General features: G+C 54.4%; 2 protein-coding genes across 2 annotated transcripts in view; one reads left to right on the top strand and one right to left on the bottom strand.

Moving 5' to 3' along the window:
• Slc5a10 (solute carrier family 5 member 10) overlaps positions 1–3,208 on the top strand; it is a 54,608-nt gene extending 51,400 nt beyond the window's left edge. Inside the window, exons 12-15 of the mRNA XM_051168229.1 lie at positions 1,831–1,999; positions 2,088–2,303; positions 2,547–2,604; positions 2,717–3,208. Coding sequence (XP_051024186.1) covers positions 1,831–1,999; positions 2,088–2,303; positions 2,547–2,604; positions 2,717–2,823 — 550 coding nt within the window. The 3' untranslated portion in view covers positions 2,824–3,208. The remainder of the gene's footprint in view (positions 1–1,830; positions 2,000–2,087; positions 2,304–2,546; positions 2,605–2,716) is intronic.
• A 488-nt stretch (positions 3,209–3,696) lies between these two features.
• Positions 3,697–16,085, bottom strand: part of LOC127208700 (GRB2-related adapter protein) — a 53,124-nt gene continuing 40,735 nt past the window's right edge. The window contains exons 4-6 of the mRNA XM_051168228.1: positions 12,783–12,905; positions 6,434–6,602; positions 3,697–4,107 (exon numbers count right to left, since the gene is read on the bottom strand). Coding sequence (XP_051024185.1) covers positions 3,922–4,107; positions 6,434–6,602; positions 12,783–12,905 — 478 coding nt within the window. The 3' untranslated portion in view covers positions 3,697–3,921. The remainder of the gene's footprint in view (positions 4,108–6,433; positions 6,603–12,782; positions 12,906–16,085) is intronic.

Below are 16,085 nucleotides of genomic sequence, written 5' to 3'. Positions count from 1 at the left end.
GCTAAGAGTCCTATCCTTTGTAGAGTGAGCACTCCCCACTGTGTCCCAGACCGCTGACCCCTCCCTCACATGTGGGACCATAATATGTCTAAATCCCCCTCTTCTGCCTCATCTCTGTGCCCTGGGAGGGACTAGCCAGGGCAACGGAGAGTGGTCTCCTAGTGTGCCTGCTCTCTTCCCACTAACAAGGGCCAACTGCAGCCTTCCTCCTGGAGTGGGGCTGCCAGGCCTGGGGCAGGGGCTCTCCCAGCAGTTGTCCCGGTGATGGTGATGCAAAGCAGCAGGCTTCTGTAAGAAAAGCCCTGTCGGGACATGCCTGGGAGCCTGGATGTCATGAGCTCATCTGTAGGCAGCGAGCCTCTGGCCTCTGTAGCAGCTCAAGTTCTTATCTACCAGGCCTGGTCACATGACTTCTGACCACCTGTTTGCTCCTGCCTCTCTGCAGCTGCTGTTTGACTAGTCTCTCTGAGACAACTTTTTTCCTTGAAGGAAGCCCCTTCAGACTCCCAACTCCTAGGCCCTGGGTCTGGACATCTCCCTGCCCCGCAGTGGGTGCTCTGTTCTCTAGCCTGGGACTGTAGTAGCCCTAGCAGTTGGGCCTGTGACTCTCATGCGTCCTGCCTCCTTGGCCTTCCCAAAGCAGGCCCTTCAGAGCTGTTTTCACTGTAAACCAGAGAGCTGTTACGTCACAGGTTGGGGTGTTATGAATTGACAGTGATGCCCCCACCTTTACTTTCCTCCCTGCTGCCCCCATTCTGCCTCCCCCCACTTGGTTCTATGTCCAGTTGGGCGCCATGGAGGCCTCAGAGCCCCCTCCTCTCCAACACACACCATGCCAGCCACCTAAGAGAGACTGGATGTATGCACGCCCTCTGGAGGCTGTTTTAGGGAGAGGCAGCCGCCTGCTCATCAGGGTCCTGGTTTGAACCAAAGGCCCACTGTGAGATTCTTCTCGAAGCCCAGGAGGTGCTAGACCCTCGGGTTGGAAGGTGGAGGGTGTGTTGGTGGAAGCAGCCTGCCTTTGAAGAGGCCGCGCCCAGCTGTGCGCCAGAATAAGGGTTAATTAGCTTCAATCAAAGCAACACCTCCTCCACCTCCTCCTACTGCCACCCTCTGCCCCAGGCCAGGCCAGGAGGAAAAGCAGGAGAAGGACCCGCCCACCTGCACACAGTCCCCACCCACCCCCGTCCTGCTTGGCCCAGGGCCACAGCCTCCGCCCACCATACCTCTAGGTGAGGGGTGAGGGCGCTCAGCCTGATGGGCTTCCGGCTCAACTTTTGAGGTGTCAGGGTTCCCCGGGAAGCCCCCAGACCCACACTGTCCCTGGGTTCCCTCAGCTGTGGGACAGGTGGGTTTGTTTGCAAGTCCAGCCCCAAAGCACCCCAAGCCTCCAACAAGGCCTTTGGAAGAGCGAAGACTTGGGGGCCCCCACTAGCGGTTAGGTCGTGGTCACCCACCAAGGGCCGAGAGCCGAGCGTATGCTGTCTGGGATGCTGCGCTTTCTGCCAAGGGGTCAGAAGATCCGTGAATATTTTAAGTCCCACTAGGCTGGCCGGAATGCGAGGGCCACTGTCATTCACCATCCCCCAAATGCCTGGTGAGCTCAGGAAAATACAGCGGGACCCAAGCAGGTGCATGCCTGCAGATGTGGCGCACAGAGCGGAGAAGACAGGGCCAGAGCTGAGGGACTGGCAGGGGCCTAAGGCAGGGGAAGCAGCAAGAGCTCCTGGTTCCTGGTGGCCTCGAGATGGGCAGAGGGAACCAGAGGCAGGTCTTGGGGATCAGGGGAGGTGCAGAGCTGAGGCAAGGCTGGCCACTGCTGCCCCACAGGCTGGTCATCGTGGTGCTCATCGGTGTGAGCGTGGCCTGGATCCCTGTCCTGCAGAGCTCCAACAGTGGACAGCTCTTCATCTACATGCAGTCAGTGACCAGCTCGCTGGCGCCTCCTGTCACTGCCATCTTCATCTTGGGCATCTTCTGGCGGAGGGCCAATGAGCAGGTAGGTGGCGCAGACAGGTCCGGTGGGGTTCCCTAAAAGGTTGCCCTGTGAGTCCTCTGAGGTCTTCCACTGTCTCTCCTTTCCCCAGGGGGCCTTCTGGGGCCTGATGGCCGGGCTGCTGGTGGGCGCCCTGAGGCTGGTCCTGGAATTCCTGTACCCTGAGCCACCCTGCGGCCAACTAGACACTCGGCCAGCCCTGCTCCGGAGTGTACACTACTTGCATTTTGCCATTGCGCTCTTCCTCCTCACCTGTGCTGTAGCAGCTGCTGGGAGCCTACTGGGCCGGCCCCCTCAGCAAAGGCAGGTGAGGCAGTCCTGTCTCCTGACCCCAGTTACCACAGGCCCCATTTCTGACCTGTCTCTGATGGATCCCTGACTCTGTTCACATGCAGATCTCTGCCCCTCTCTGACTCCAGATAGTCAGTCTCACGGTTGACTTATACCCTTTCCTGGTATAGACCTCTGTCTTTGAACTAAGCTTCTTTCTTTAACTGACCACTCTGGGGCCGTTCCATCCTGCCACACATTTGGCACCTCTTCCCTACAGATTGAAAACCTCACCTGGTGGACTCTGGCTCCCAACCAGTCCTTAGGACGCAATGCAGGTAAGCGGGCAACCTTGGCCTTGCTCCTCATCCTACCCCCATGCTGGGGCTGGAGGTACGGACACCCAAGGATAGCCTGAATCCCTCACCGTCCTACCTCAACCTCCTCTAGGTGATGGCCAAACACCCCAGAAACGTGCTTTCTGGACCCGCATGTGTAATTTCAACGCCATCTTCCTCATGTGTGTCAACATCTTCTTCTATGCCTATTTTGCCTGATGCTGCCACCCCAGTGGAAAGGTGGGAGCTTCAAGTCCTCAGGGCCACCTTCCTTCCTAGCTTGGATATAGAAATCCAAGGAAACAAAATTTGTGTACAGTACCAAACGTCTGGTTGAGCCAGTAGACCTGGAGCTCTGAAAACAGAGTGGAGAATCATTTCAAAACAGCACTAAAGAAGTCAGAGTCGGGGAGAAAAATTTTGTTAGACGTCTACTAGTCAATGTTTTATTTTGTATATGCAGGTACAGGTTGGGAGCATAGGGTATGCCAGACTCACAGCTTGAAGGGTGTTGGGCCAGCCCTGGACTCAGGGAGAACCTCAGGTGCCTACAGCCTGGGCTCTTCAAGGGACTAAAGACAACCACAGAGGTTCTGTCTGTCTGTCTGTCTGTCTGTCTGTCTGTCTGTCTGTCTGTCTCGCCCAAAGCCCTTCACCATGCCAGGCCTTGCCAAATCTGACTCAGTTTTCCCAATCTGAAGGTGCTCTGATTCTAGGCAAGGGCAGCTCAGGGTCCCTGATGGCCAAGGCACCACCCCCTTGGGCCTTCACATTCACTCAGTGCTGGCCATAGGCTGGCTGTTCCTCCTGAACCTGCATAGCCCAGGCCTCTGAGTGGGTCTTTGCCTGTAGCCAACAGGAGGGGACCCACTGCATGCCTTTTGTCCCCATTGTGCCTCTTCTGATGGGATTCACCTTTATATAGCCCTCTTCCAGTACTGGAGGGGTAAGGACAGGAAGTCCCAAGTGGTTTAAGTGGGAGAGACTACCCTGTACTCTTATGGAAGCCCAGGTTACCCAAGGCTGTGCCACGTTCCCAGCAACTTGCACAACCCAAAGGGCCTTTGGAAGACAGGCAGCAGGTGGCTCTACTCAAGAGAATACTCTCTGAGCTGGGCCCTAGCCATTAGCAGTTGGTCCTCAACTCTGGAGAGGATAGGCCTCTGTCAGTGGCGGATGGGTGACATCACGAACCCAGAGACCAATGGGAAGCAGTCAGGACGGAAGCTTGGGCTCCCAGCCTGGTGGTGACCAACATTGGTCCTGCTTAGTGTGAAGAAGCTGAGGCCGGAGCATCACTCCTCTGGTCTTGTGGGGTCACAGGTGTACCGGTTGCACGTAACTGCGTGGGAAGAAGCCCAGGTGCCCGCCGGCCCGGCCCCGCCACCAGTGTGGATCCTCACACTCCACGACCTCCACGATGTCGCCTCTGCGGAGGCTGAGCTGAGATGGGTCCTGTGCCGAGAAGTCAAACTGCGCCTGGGCAAAGCAGGCCCGGGGTGGCTGTGGAGGAGTAGAAGGCAGAATAGTCAGGGACCTTTTGAGGCAGCGAACTGTCTGTCCCCAGGAGCCCCACAGGAGAAGTAAGCTTCTGCTGGGAGATGTGCTTACGTAGTGGTGGAACTTAAGTCCTGGGTGGGACTTGGTTAGGCCCCTGGTTCTCTCTGAATCTTTCTTTCTTCCTTTTTTTTTTTTTGGTTTTTCAAGACAGGGTTTCTCTGTGTAGCCTTGGCTGTCCTGGACTCGCTTTGTAGATCTGGCTGGCCTCGAACTCACAGAGATCTGCCCGCCTCTGCCTCCCAGGGTGCTGGGATTACAGGTGTGCGCCACCACACCCAGCTCTCTCTGGGTCTCATTTCCTACCTCTGGGCACACATAAACATGGAAACTGATGCCAGGCATGGAAGTGCTTCATAGCTTGGAAAGCACTAAGGAGCAGTTTCTGCCACAGCCCCCTGGAGCTTGGGGAAGTGGGAACCCGGCTCCTGCTCTCTGCTCTGGGTCCTGGGTGTAACTCCTGCTCATCTCTCTCTCCTTGGCCCCAGTGTCTTCCCTACTGCTCTTGTCAGACACCTGCTGTGCCCTCCCTCTGCCTCTGCTGAGCCTGCAGAACTTCAAAACATGATAGGATCAGCGGGCTCTGCCCAGGAAGGAAGAGGCTCACCCTGCCGCCCTCCCCCTGCCTATCCCCTCCCCCGCCAGTGGGTAACCCCAGGGCTCTGGCAGAGCTAGTACATACATGGGAGCGCAGGTCAGCCCTTCTACCAAGCAGGGCTGGCCTAGCTAGTGAACAGCAGGGGCCAAGGTTTGGGACCCTGGGTACCAGAAACCAGGAGCTTCTAGCAGACTTTAGTTCACAAGGCCAGGCAGTGGAGCCATGTGGGCACCCCTGGAGTCTCTGAAGTCTGGGTATTTCTCTTGGTAAGCCAAACCCCTCAGCTTATCCTATTGAATGGAGGGGAAACTGAGGCCCAGCTAAGGGTTGAAAGGTCCCTGAGGGCTGGGCGGTGGTGGCGCACGCCTTTAGTCCCAGCACTTGGGAGGCAGAGGCAGGCTATCGCTGTGAGTTTGAGCCCAGCCTGGTCTACAAAGCCAGTCCAGGACAGTCAAGGCTACACAGAGAAATCCTGTTTCAAAAAAAAAAAAAACAAAAAAAAAAAAAAGAAAAGAAAAGGAAGAAAGGTCCCCCAAGATATCAAGAAGAAGAGAAAACACAAAGCCTGACTGTGTGAAGTTGGGCAGCCCTCCCCAAGCCTTGGCTGGCCTCACACTCCCCTCCCTCTCTGCAGTGCTCAAGTTTAAATACGCCCAGGTCTTGATTTGTCCTGGCCTCTAAGCAAAACACCATGCTAAGCTAATAACCCAGTCTGCTGGTATCCTCACCCTAACAAGAGAGCAAGAGTTGCTCCTGGCTCCTTGATGAAAGAGCTGGATGCCGGCAAATAGCTGTTGCTGTGAAGACTAGGGGAGGGTGACTCTCCCTACATCCTGGGCCTAGCCAGGCCATGTCCCTGAAGGGTCGGTCACACTGCCCATGTCCCGTCTAAGCTCAGCTCCTCCTTGGGGAGCAGAGACCAGGAGGGGCCTCTCATGAACTGGCTCACTCTCTCGGCTTCAGTTCCCACATCTGCATAACGGGAATGGCAAGGTGTTCATAGTACAGAGGACCAGGCTCATCCCAGAACTTGGGAGGCCTAGGTAGGAGGAGCACTGTGAGACTTTTTTATTTTCAAGACAGGGTTTCTCTGTGTAGCCCTGGCTGTCCTGGAACTCACTATGTAGATCAGGCTAGCCTCGAACTCAGAGATCTACCTGTGTCTGCCTCCCAAGGGCTGGGATTAAAGGTGTGCCCCATTGCCGCCGGGCAAAGTATTTGTACTTGAGTTTGAACCCCGGACCTCCAGACTTAAGGTCTGATGCCTTGCCAACTGAGCTACCTGAGGCTTCTCACAGTGAGATTTTTAAGGCCACTCTTTTCTATTTAGTGTAGTTCAGGCCAGCCAGGGCTGCATAGAAAGATCCTGCCTCGAAACAAACAAAAGCCCTGAAACCAAAACCCAAATCAGAGTGCACAGCGCAGCTTAGTGGGTATCCATGGATTTGTTCATTAACAAGCATTTACTGAGCACATACTGCACACTGCAAACTATGTCAGTGTATGTTGGTAAGGTGGAGTTTCTGCACTGTCCCTACCTCCTACGCGGTCCTTCTCCCTTGCCGTGCCCCATCCTTGCTTAGCTCCTCTGGGGACCACACTCATTAAGGGCCTCGTTTTCTGGGAAGACCAGGAAGGTGCCCCTCAGACTCAGGCTCCTCGCCCTGTCTTTACCTTGAGCAGCGGCTGCTCATCACACAGGAAGATCTGCCTCCTCTTGGCGATGGTGGTGGTTCGGTAGAAGTCGACCAGCTCGTTGAGGGAGTTGAACTTCTCTTCCCACAGGAAGTACTTCCCTGAGGCCTCTCTAAGCACCTTGAAGTGCTGCACCTGGTCGCCATAACTGGGCGGGGGGGGGGGGGGGGGAGAGGGAGAGAGCCAGGACCTCAGACCTGCCCCCGACTCTGAAGCCAGGCCATGCTCTGGGGAGATCTGGGGGTCAAAGGAGCCATCTGACAGCAGAATATGGGATTCAGGGTTATGGCTCTAGACAAGGCCGCTTCCCAGCTGTGTGACCTCAGGCAAGTCATTTGACTTCTCTGAACCTCAGCTGTCCTATAGGGATAACACTTCATTAGGATAAGAAAGCTGGAAAGTATTGACTGACTTATAGGCACCATCACTGGGCAGCTCCGAGTGCATCTCTTTCACACCTCCTCAGCATCCCCTCAGCGCTTTGGCATTCTCCTTCTTCCCCTGCCCACCCCCACCCCACCCCACTCCTAACAGTATTCTCAGGAGTGAGTCCCAAGACCATCCTGACTCGCACCAAACTCTATACCTGTGAGAGGCACTCCGAGGCCTTGAATATTCCACATTTGTTCCCTCTCCTCAAGAGCCTTCCATGGCTTCCATTGCCCTCATGATAAACCCAGCTCTTCAGATTCAAGAGCTGGCTTCCTGTCTTTGCTGGCCTCTCCGACACCAATAGCCCCTTTCTTTCTAACTCTTTGCTCAGCCTCTCCATTAATGCCACCAAACCGTACCAAGTCTGTCCCACTCCCGCTAAAACACAACATCCCATTAGGGACCTGCCCGGGCCTAGCCCACAACCTGTACCACACCAGAACAGCCTGCTAGCATAAGTGGAGTAGACACGATGTCAGCTGTAAGTTCTGGGACCCCTTTTCTGTCACAGGGTGGCTGGTCCTCTCTCCTGGCCTGATGCACAGTAGGGAAACAAGAGGCCTGAGTGCAGCCGCAACCTGTTGGAAAATCCACAGAAAGGCTGGGTGGGGCTGCCTCTCATCACAACCCATCAGAGGAGCTCTAATTGATTAGGGGTGGTAGCAATGGCAGTTGTCACTCCCACTAGGACATTATGTCCCAGATATTATTGGGAATCTTCTCTGTGGACTGCACCCTCTGGAGAGACCAACCCTTTCCTGAGTTCTGTAGCCCCACCTCGCCCTCCACTTACTGCTCCCTTTCTCACCAGCCCTGGGGCTAGGCTGCTTCACATAGTTAAGAGTGGAGATTTAGGATGAAGACAGTGCTAGGAATCCCAGGACGCTCCCTGCCCAGCCCAGCCTGAAGTCTGAGCAGCTGCTGGCTCACACCTGTAACTCTAGCAGGGTTTGTAACCCCGGAGTCCAGTTTGAAGCCAGCCTGACTATATTAAACAACCTCTCTCTTGGCCTTTCAGTAGGAAAGAATTCTTGCATCCCTACTCACGTTCAACTCCCTGACAAACTGTCCCCTCTGGAGAACTGATCTCACACTCTTCCTCAGGGGTCAGGGGTCAACTTTGGTCCCTGCATTCTTCTGCAGCCTGCTCACAAAATTCACAAAGGCTTACATACAGGCACCAGAATGGGGAGACGAAGCTGCCCTGAGGGTCCCAGCATCCCTCCATGCCTTCTGCCCTCGCTGCAGAGCCACCCGCAGATCCCCTCACCACAGGCTTTGCTGAGGACTTTTCCATGGAGGCTGTGGCCACCAGGTGACCTGGCCTCAAGCCTTCCCTACCAGCAGTTCCAACGCTGCTATGCACCTTTAGAAGTGTCAGTTTCCCCAAGAGGGGGCTTCTGCCAGAGCTGACAGCACAGTGCTCACAGTGATTAAGCTGTGGATGCTGTGCGTGGGGGTGGGGCAGTGGGTCCACCTCTCTGGCCTCAGGTGTAGCTGCATGGGAGGAGTCATTGTGAACAGCAAAGTGACCAGGTGCAGAGACCCAATAAGGCAAGATGGGCGGGGCGGGGCAGGCTCCCAACTCCTAAATTCTTGTTCCTCCACAAGCAGCTCAGAGCCGGAGGCTTGGAGAATTTTGAAGAGGAATGTTCTTGGATCCCATGAGAGAACTGGGGACAGGGCACGGGGCCAAGAGTTCTAGAACTTTCCAACCTGTCAGTGGAGCAATCTTCAGGGCTGGGCAGGGTAACAGTCCGGACAGTCTGTGGCATGTCCTGTACTTTCTGCCACCTGCCTATAGCTGCTCCTGTTTCACAGCTCAAGAGGGCTAAGCTGTCTGAGAGGGGGGTTTATCCCTCTGTGTCACCATTACACACTGCTCACCAGGACACCATACTACCCCTGAGCCCCAGAGCTGGGTTCTGGAGAAGAGGCAGCACGGACTGGACTCCCAGGGGTCTGCAGTATGCCCCGGCACACTCTGTCTTTACCTCTCTCCATCTCTGCGAAGGTGACTGCCTGAGTCCCCTTGTTGGACAGTACTTTGTGACCCTGACCCCAACCCCCATGGGGGACTATGCTGAGTCTGGTCCTCAAGTTCAGAAAGCTCAAGGTCTTAGTCAGCCCAGTCCCGCTCAGCAAGTTTTTCCTGCCCAGTCGCAGTAGCAGCAGCAGCAAAGAGGGGAGCCAAGGTCAGGGTGGGGAGGTGGAGGCATGGGAGCCCATGGTCCCTTCTTCCCAACTGGGGTTCACTTGGGCCAGGTCTGGCACTCACTGCTCTGTCCACTGGGGAACAAGGGACAATAGAGCCCTCACTGCAGCACACCGGGAGAAGAGAGATGACCTTGAAAGGACTGGGCTCTAGGGAGACAGTGCCCTGCCAGGTCTTTGTCCCAGGAAATGCTCAGTAGCAAGTTTCTCACCCCTCCCAGTGTTGGTTTCTTTACCTGCACTCTGGGGTGGGCAGCCACGGGCCTGGCTCATTTTCCCCAGGTGCCATTACTTGCTAACCATGTGCTCTTTGTCATTGTAGCAGCACTCGGAGGACAAGGGGGGGCTTTGTCCTATTTTGTGGTGACCCACAGGGCCTGGTTCACAGTAGGTGCTCAGTGTGGCACCAGTCTGGTGGTCTGAGAAGCATGCACTAACTCCAAGGCACCCATGACCAGAAAGGAAGCAAAACACCTTAATTGGGGACTATCTCCCATCAGTCATGACAGAAGAGTCTCCAGTGGCCTGGACATGAGTATGTGGGGAAAGTTAGGCAGACAGGTGCCAGCCAATGAGCTCAAGGGGGTCAGCTCTCTGAAACCTGCCCGATGAACCAGCTGTGGCTACAGCACTGCACAGTACTCAAGGCCCATAAACCCGCCTGTGACAGCTTTACGTGTCTTGGCATGAACTTGAGGGAGACCCAAGCCAGGAAGGGTAGAGGATCCCTATACTCCAGACTGTCATGTTGACCTCAGGATCACAAGTGAGGACATGACCACCAAGAGAGGATCAGAACCTGCCTGAAGTCATACATCAGTCGCACGCAAGCCAGGGGGAGACCAGGGTTCCCAGTATCCCCAACCAGTTTGTCTTCTAGAGAGCCCTGGGCAAGAGCAATGGGGCCAGAAGTGCCCCTGAGCAGGGTGTTCCCTCCAGGTTCACCTTGGGCTGTAGTTATATAGTGTGCATCCAGAGGACAGCTCTGTTCATAGCAATGTCTGCTTTGTGGATGGAGAAGCAGAGGCCTCTGGGATAACTTGCCTGGATTTCAGGGCTAGGAGCCTTCAGAAGGACTCACTCTGCCATTCCGAGATCCTAACTACATGTTAGTTTTGTATCAGGATTCCAGGCCCAATCTAGGTGGAAGCAAGGGTGGAGACAGCCACCTGGTGGCCCTACGTGAAATCTCAGCCCCAAACTAGGGAAGCACTGGGCAAGTCTAGTTAGCATGGAGGCTGGACCAGGACACCTTGGAAAGGGACTTGTTGGGGGTAGGGGGTGGGGGGTGGTGCAAAGATTTCTTTGAGCCCCACACACTGGCCAAACTCTCCTACTGAAACACTGCCCTGCCCACCACACATGGTGGCGCACTCCTTTAATCCCAGCTCTCGGGAGGCAGAGGCAGGAGGATCTCTGTGAGTTCGAGGCCAGCCTGGTCTACAAAGTGAGTCCAGGAGAGCGAAGGCTACACAGAGAAACCCTGTCTCACAAAAACAAAACAGAAACTGCCCCAGAGCAACGCCATCTCTCCTTCCAGTCAGGCTTGCTACTGTTTAAACAGACCTCACTGTACAACCTCTGGATTGTCACATGTGCTGTTTCCTGTGCCTGGAAACCCCAGCCCCCAGCAAAGCTCCACACATGCTTAAGGCCTGGCTCTGACACCCTTTCCACTCTCCAACTGTGTCCCCTGTTTTTGGACTTCCTTCTGCACCAGTTCATGATGGACCATCTGGGGCCATGTGTATCCCATCATGCGTTCTGGCTTTTGCCCCTGTCCCTGGGTGGCTAGATGGGGCCACCCTCCAAAAGCTGCCCAGGAAGCCTGGGTCTGTGGGGAGCTCAAGAGGAGTGTGATAGGACAGCTTCCTCTAGGTTCCTACTCCGGGCCTAATCTGTATTGGGTGCCCATTTGGCTAAGTGACCTTGGGACTTGGGGATGCTTCCAGGAGTTACTGGATAGCGGGGTTATCTGCCTGGTGGTGTCATCACTAGGAGCCACTTCCTACTGTGGCCTATAGGGAGGCAACGGGCAAGGATGTACAGGATGCTCAGGACCCTCCTGAACAAACAGTGCCAGGTGGGTAAGAAAGTCGGGGAATGTGTGTGGCACGCTCCTGGAGCAGCCAGTGGCTGCTGCACAGTTGGGGTAGCTGCTAAGACAGATACACTAGGGGCCCCCCGCCCCAGAACAATAGCTTCATCGCAGTATGGCCTTTGCATCTCCACAGGCAACTCTCAGAAAGGAGGGGCTGCAGTCCACAGGAGCTACAGGGTCTTCACATAATGCCCTGAGCCTTGGTATACCTGTTGTAGAAGGCCACTAGCCAGAGGTCAAGCCTGGCCTAGGAGCCAGCATCCTTGAAGAGCCACATATAGGCCACGCCTTTCTTTAGCACAGCAGCATGGCCGGTTCCAGTACTCCAGGCACTGTCAGGCAACGGAGCAGATGCTGTTGGTAGGCCTGATTGTCCTGAGCCATGTCATCAGGCCCTGACACCACTCTCCTTCACTTGCACCCTAAGTCCTATCTGTCTGCTTTCTGTTACCTCACCCCTAAAAGTCCTCCTTTCTCACAGCCGTGGGCAGGGGGCAGAGGAGGCTGCTACAGATGGAACCTCATCGTCCCTTCCTTACACAAAACCCCTCACGGCTCCCTTTTGCTCTGAGAGAAAACCCAAGCTGTGCACCAGGCCCTTTGCCATGTGGTCCGCCCTCCCTCTGAGGGTGAACCAGGCTCTGTCTTTTGTTCCTGCTGCCCCTACCACACAGCTTTGGGGGTTCTTGCACAAGGCATCTAAGCCATCCCATCTTGGGGGGGTCTTTGCACTGCGGCCGCCCTCTGCCTAGAAGTCTCCCCTGGGCACCAGGCAGAAGATTTCCTCCCAGCTCAGAGCCCCCAGCAGCCTTTCCTGACTACCCTCCTGATGCATGTGTTTTCTGTCTCCACAGTGCAGCCACTTTTGTCCCCTTTAGTGTTGTTTCTTCAGTTTCCAGATAGCCTAGCCTTACCTAGAAGCCAATAACCTGCCAGGGCTGGCAGCGAGTGGAGGCTGGGGGGGGGAGGAGGGACTTGCTGCCCTCAATCCTAGTCTGCTATACCTAACTGAAGAGCTACTGCGCTTGTCTTAACAAGCCACATGGTCCCTGGTCCCCAGCCCTGCTTTGGGTTTTGTTGTCAGGCACTGTCCTATAAGGTGTGAGTTCTTCCCTTTTGGGTAAATACAACATCTTGCTCTAGGTAAACTGACTCATCCTTGCAAAGACCTATTTTACCTAAGAGGAAACAGGCTCAGCGAGGTTAAGTACCTAGCTAGCCCTGTGCCACACAGCCACAAAGCGACAGCATCAGAATTAGATGTGCCTCGCCTCAAGGTCTGTCCTCTTGGCAATGTTGGCTGTCGAGTAGGACTTTGTCAGCAGCATTTTCTGGGTACCAGCACGGGGCCCCCATTGGGCATGCTCCCGCATCTAACTAAGAAGCCTCCACAGCTCACTTGCTGATCAGGGAGTCTGGCCCTCTTAGACTGCCACCTGAGGCTGCACCCAGTCTTAGCCTGTCCCTGTGCTTTTCTGGGCTCAGACTGCTGCTTGCTTCTGTGCCCTTTACCCAGCCAGCAGCCCTGCCAAGCCTGCCCCCTCTCCTGTGCCCACCCATTCCTGACCCCTTGGAGCTCACTTCACAGAGACAGAGAACTCGCCAGGGGAGCTCTCACTCTCCCGGATCAGGAAGGCTCCCAGGTGGTTGCGTTTCATCAGAGTTTCTTCAGCCAGCTGCCGAGAAATCCTGCCCGAGTACCACCTGTGGGGAGAGGACACAGTGTCTGCAGGCATCACTTAGCCTAGGTGGCAGGGCTGGCCCTCACCCCCTGGTGATGTTGTGCCCATTTTACACATGGGGGAACTGAGAAATGGGAAAGAAAATCAAGGTCACACAGCAGAGGCAAACAAGATCTGAAGCAACCTGTCCTTGTTTCGTACCAGGCCAGACAAACCCACACCCGAGACAGACAAACCAGCCTCCAGTGCTCCACACCCAGCGGGCACGCCTCAGTCTGACTTGTAGAGGGAGAATATTCTTTCTTTTCTAAGGTTTTCTTTTCTTTCTTTCTTTCTTTCTTTTTTTTTTTTTTGTTTTGTTTGTTTGTTTTTTGTTTGTTTGTTTTTCAAGACAGGGTTTCTCTGTATAGCCTTGCTTGTCCTAGACTCCCTTCATAGACCAGGCTGGCCTCAAACTCACAGCAATCTGCCTGCCCCTGCCTCCCGGGTGCTGGGATTAAAGGCGTGCGCCACCAGGTCCAGCTCTTTCTTTTCTTTTTTAAAGAATGTTTTACTATTTACATAGCATTCTGCCCCCATGTGTGTCTGTGGGCCAGAAGAGGGCACCAGATCTCATTGTGAGCCACCATGTGGTTGCTGGGAATTGAACTCTGGACCTTTGGAAGAACAGACAGTGCTCTTAAGCTCTGAGCCATCTCTCCAGCCTCTAAGGTTTATTTTTTAAATTATATGTAGCGTATATATGGGGGTATGGGGGAGGAGATGTGTATGTGAGTCCAGAAGAGGGTGTCAGGTCCCCGGAAGCTGGAGTTACAGGTGGTTGTGAGCTGCCTGATGTGGGTGCTAAGAACCAAACACAGGTCGCGGGCAAGAGCAGTATACGCTATTAACCACTCAGCTAGCCTTGATATTTTTTAACATTAAAATGATTTGTTTGTTTCTGCATGTGCAGGAATGCCTATACCACATATATGTAGACCAGAAGACAATCTGTCAGTTCTCCCCTTCCACCATTTGAGTCCTGGGGCCTGAACTCAGATTACCAGCATTGGCAGCAAGTGCCTTTAACCACTGAGCCATCTCACTGGCCCAGGACAGATTTTCAAAAGCTAGAAAGTGGGGCTGGAAAGATGGCTCAGTGGTTAAGGGCTCTGTCTGCTCTTCCAGACGTTCTGAGTTCAATTCCCAGCAACCACATGTTGGTTCACAACCATCTATAATGAGATCTGGTGCCCTCTTCTGGCCTGCAGGCCTAATGCAGGCAGAGCATTCTATATATAATAAATAAATCTTTATTTAAAAAAAAAAAAGCTAGAAAATGTAAAGTTGTGCTAGGACGTGGGTCAGTGGTAGAGCGCTGCCCTAGTGTGTGAGGCTCCATGTTTGTCTTCAGCACCACATATAGATATGGATGACATCAGAAATAGTGGCCTCCGTTCCCTGTGGCCCTCCCAGGCAGGAGCCGACTTGGTATAGAGTGCATCTGCTAAGTCTTCAACGAGGTGGGAGCAACCGCTCCTGGGGTCCTTGCTGCAAGCCTGTGGATCTCAGCTTACTGACTCCAGGGCATTTTATTGAGTCGTAGACTACAGTGCTAGCCCTAGAGGGGGTTCCCTGGGAGGTGAGGGGTCCCTAGCAATAGGAAACCGCCTGCTGTGCCTGGACGTGGCTTCAAAATCCACACATTGGAACTTGGTCTCTGTGATAACTCTTTTTGGTTGTCAACTTGACTACATCTGGAATGAACTAAAACCCCAAAATAGAAGGCACACCTGTGAGAGATTTTAGCTCAAACTGAAGTCGAAAGATCTACCCCTCCTTCTGATCCCTGGAGGAAGACACACCTCCAATCCAGACCTTTTGAGCAGGGAAAACCCACCTCTAATCCCAGCTACGCCTCCAGCTGGAAGCCTATATAAAGGACATGGAAGAAGAAAGTTTCTGCTCGCTGCCTGCCTGCCTCGCCTAGCTAGCAGGTCCATTCCTTTACTGGCATTAGAGCCAACTTATTCAGGATTCCAGCATGTACAGAAGACAGCCTTGGGGACTGAGCAGCTGAGGTGGGACCACTGATGACAGGGTCATGAGGATAGATTTATTTTCTGTGAGTTAAGGAAGAAGGGGTTCGCATGCTTGAAGGACATTCCATTCCATCTTTGACTGCATTATGTCACTTCTAAAACTGGGGTGGAAACTGAAACCCAGGGGGGCCTGAGGTCTCCTTAGAGGCTGCATAACAAGTCTGAGGTTCACCCCCACCCACACACACACAGATGCTCTCACAGGTTTCCTGTCCCTCTCTGCCGCCTCATGAAGGGCCTTCACCACCTCGCTGCAATCCCAGCCTACGTCTTGCAGGCTAAATGATCCTGGACAAGCCACCTGATCTCTCTCTCTCTCTCTCTCTCTCTCTCTCTCTCTCCTGCTGCTGCTGCTGGGCTATAAGATGAATTAATTTTTTTGTTTGTTTGTTTGAAACAGGGTCTCTCTGTGTCACCTTGGCTGTCCTGTAGACCAGGCTGGCCTTGAACTCACAGAGATCTGTCTGCCTCTGCCTCCCAAGCGCTGGGATTAAAGATCACTATCAGCCCAGGCCTATAAAATGATGTTAATTGTTCCCACCTAGGCGGGCAGCTGGGCAGCTGGGCAGCTGTAGGAACACAGAAACCTGGAGGTGTTTGTACCCACCACGGTGATAACTTGCTTCATACTCCTTCTCCCACACAGCCCCAGCAAACATCTATTCTAACCTACAGGCCCACAGACCTATGCTCTTCCTGAGCCCTCCCTGGCCCTACAGTCACCTCATGACCCTTCAGCTCCACCAAGAATACAGGGTCTGCAACTCTGGGTCCAGAGGCAGAGGACACCCTGAGACTCAGGGAAAGAGTGGGCCTGACGTAGGCAGAAGCCTTCTAGGGTTACAGCCCCGGCCCCCCCCCCCCCCCCCCGCGCTCTCTCCCCACTCCCTCCTCACTCAGAGTTCACCCGGTCAGATGTTTTGGGCCAGGGCAAGGCGTAAGTTACCAAACTGGCACAGCTACTCAGCAGGCCCTTTAGGATCTGGCTAGCACCTGATCACAGGGCTGCCCCGCCCCCTCCCCACCCCCAAGGCACCATGGGCTTGGATAACTTGATTCTGAATACTCTGCTGGACCCACCTTCCTTAAGGTCTCCATGGCAACCTGACCCAGAACTGCAG

The sequence above is a fragment of the Acomys russatus genome, chromosome 25, assembly GCF_903995435.1.
Source record: "Acomys russatus chromosome 25, mAcoRus1.1, whole genome shotgun sequence".
Lineage (NCBI taxonomy): Eukaryota > Metazoa > Chordata > Mammalia > Rodentia > Muridae > Acomys > Acomys russatus.
Note: the sequence above shows the minus strand (reverse complement) of the source record. Positions and strands in the feature narration are given on the sequence as shown.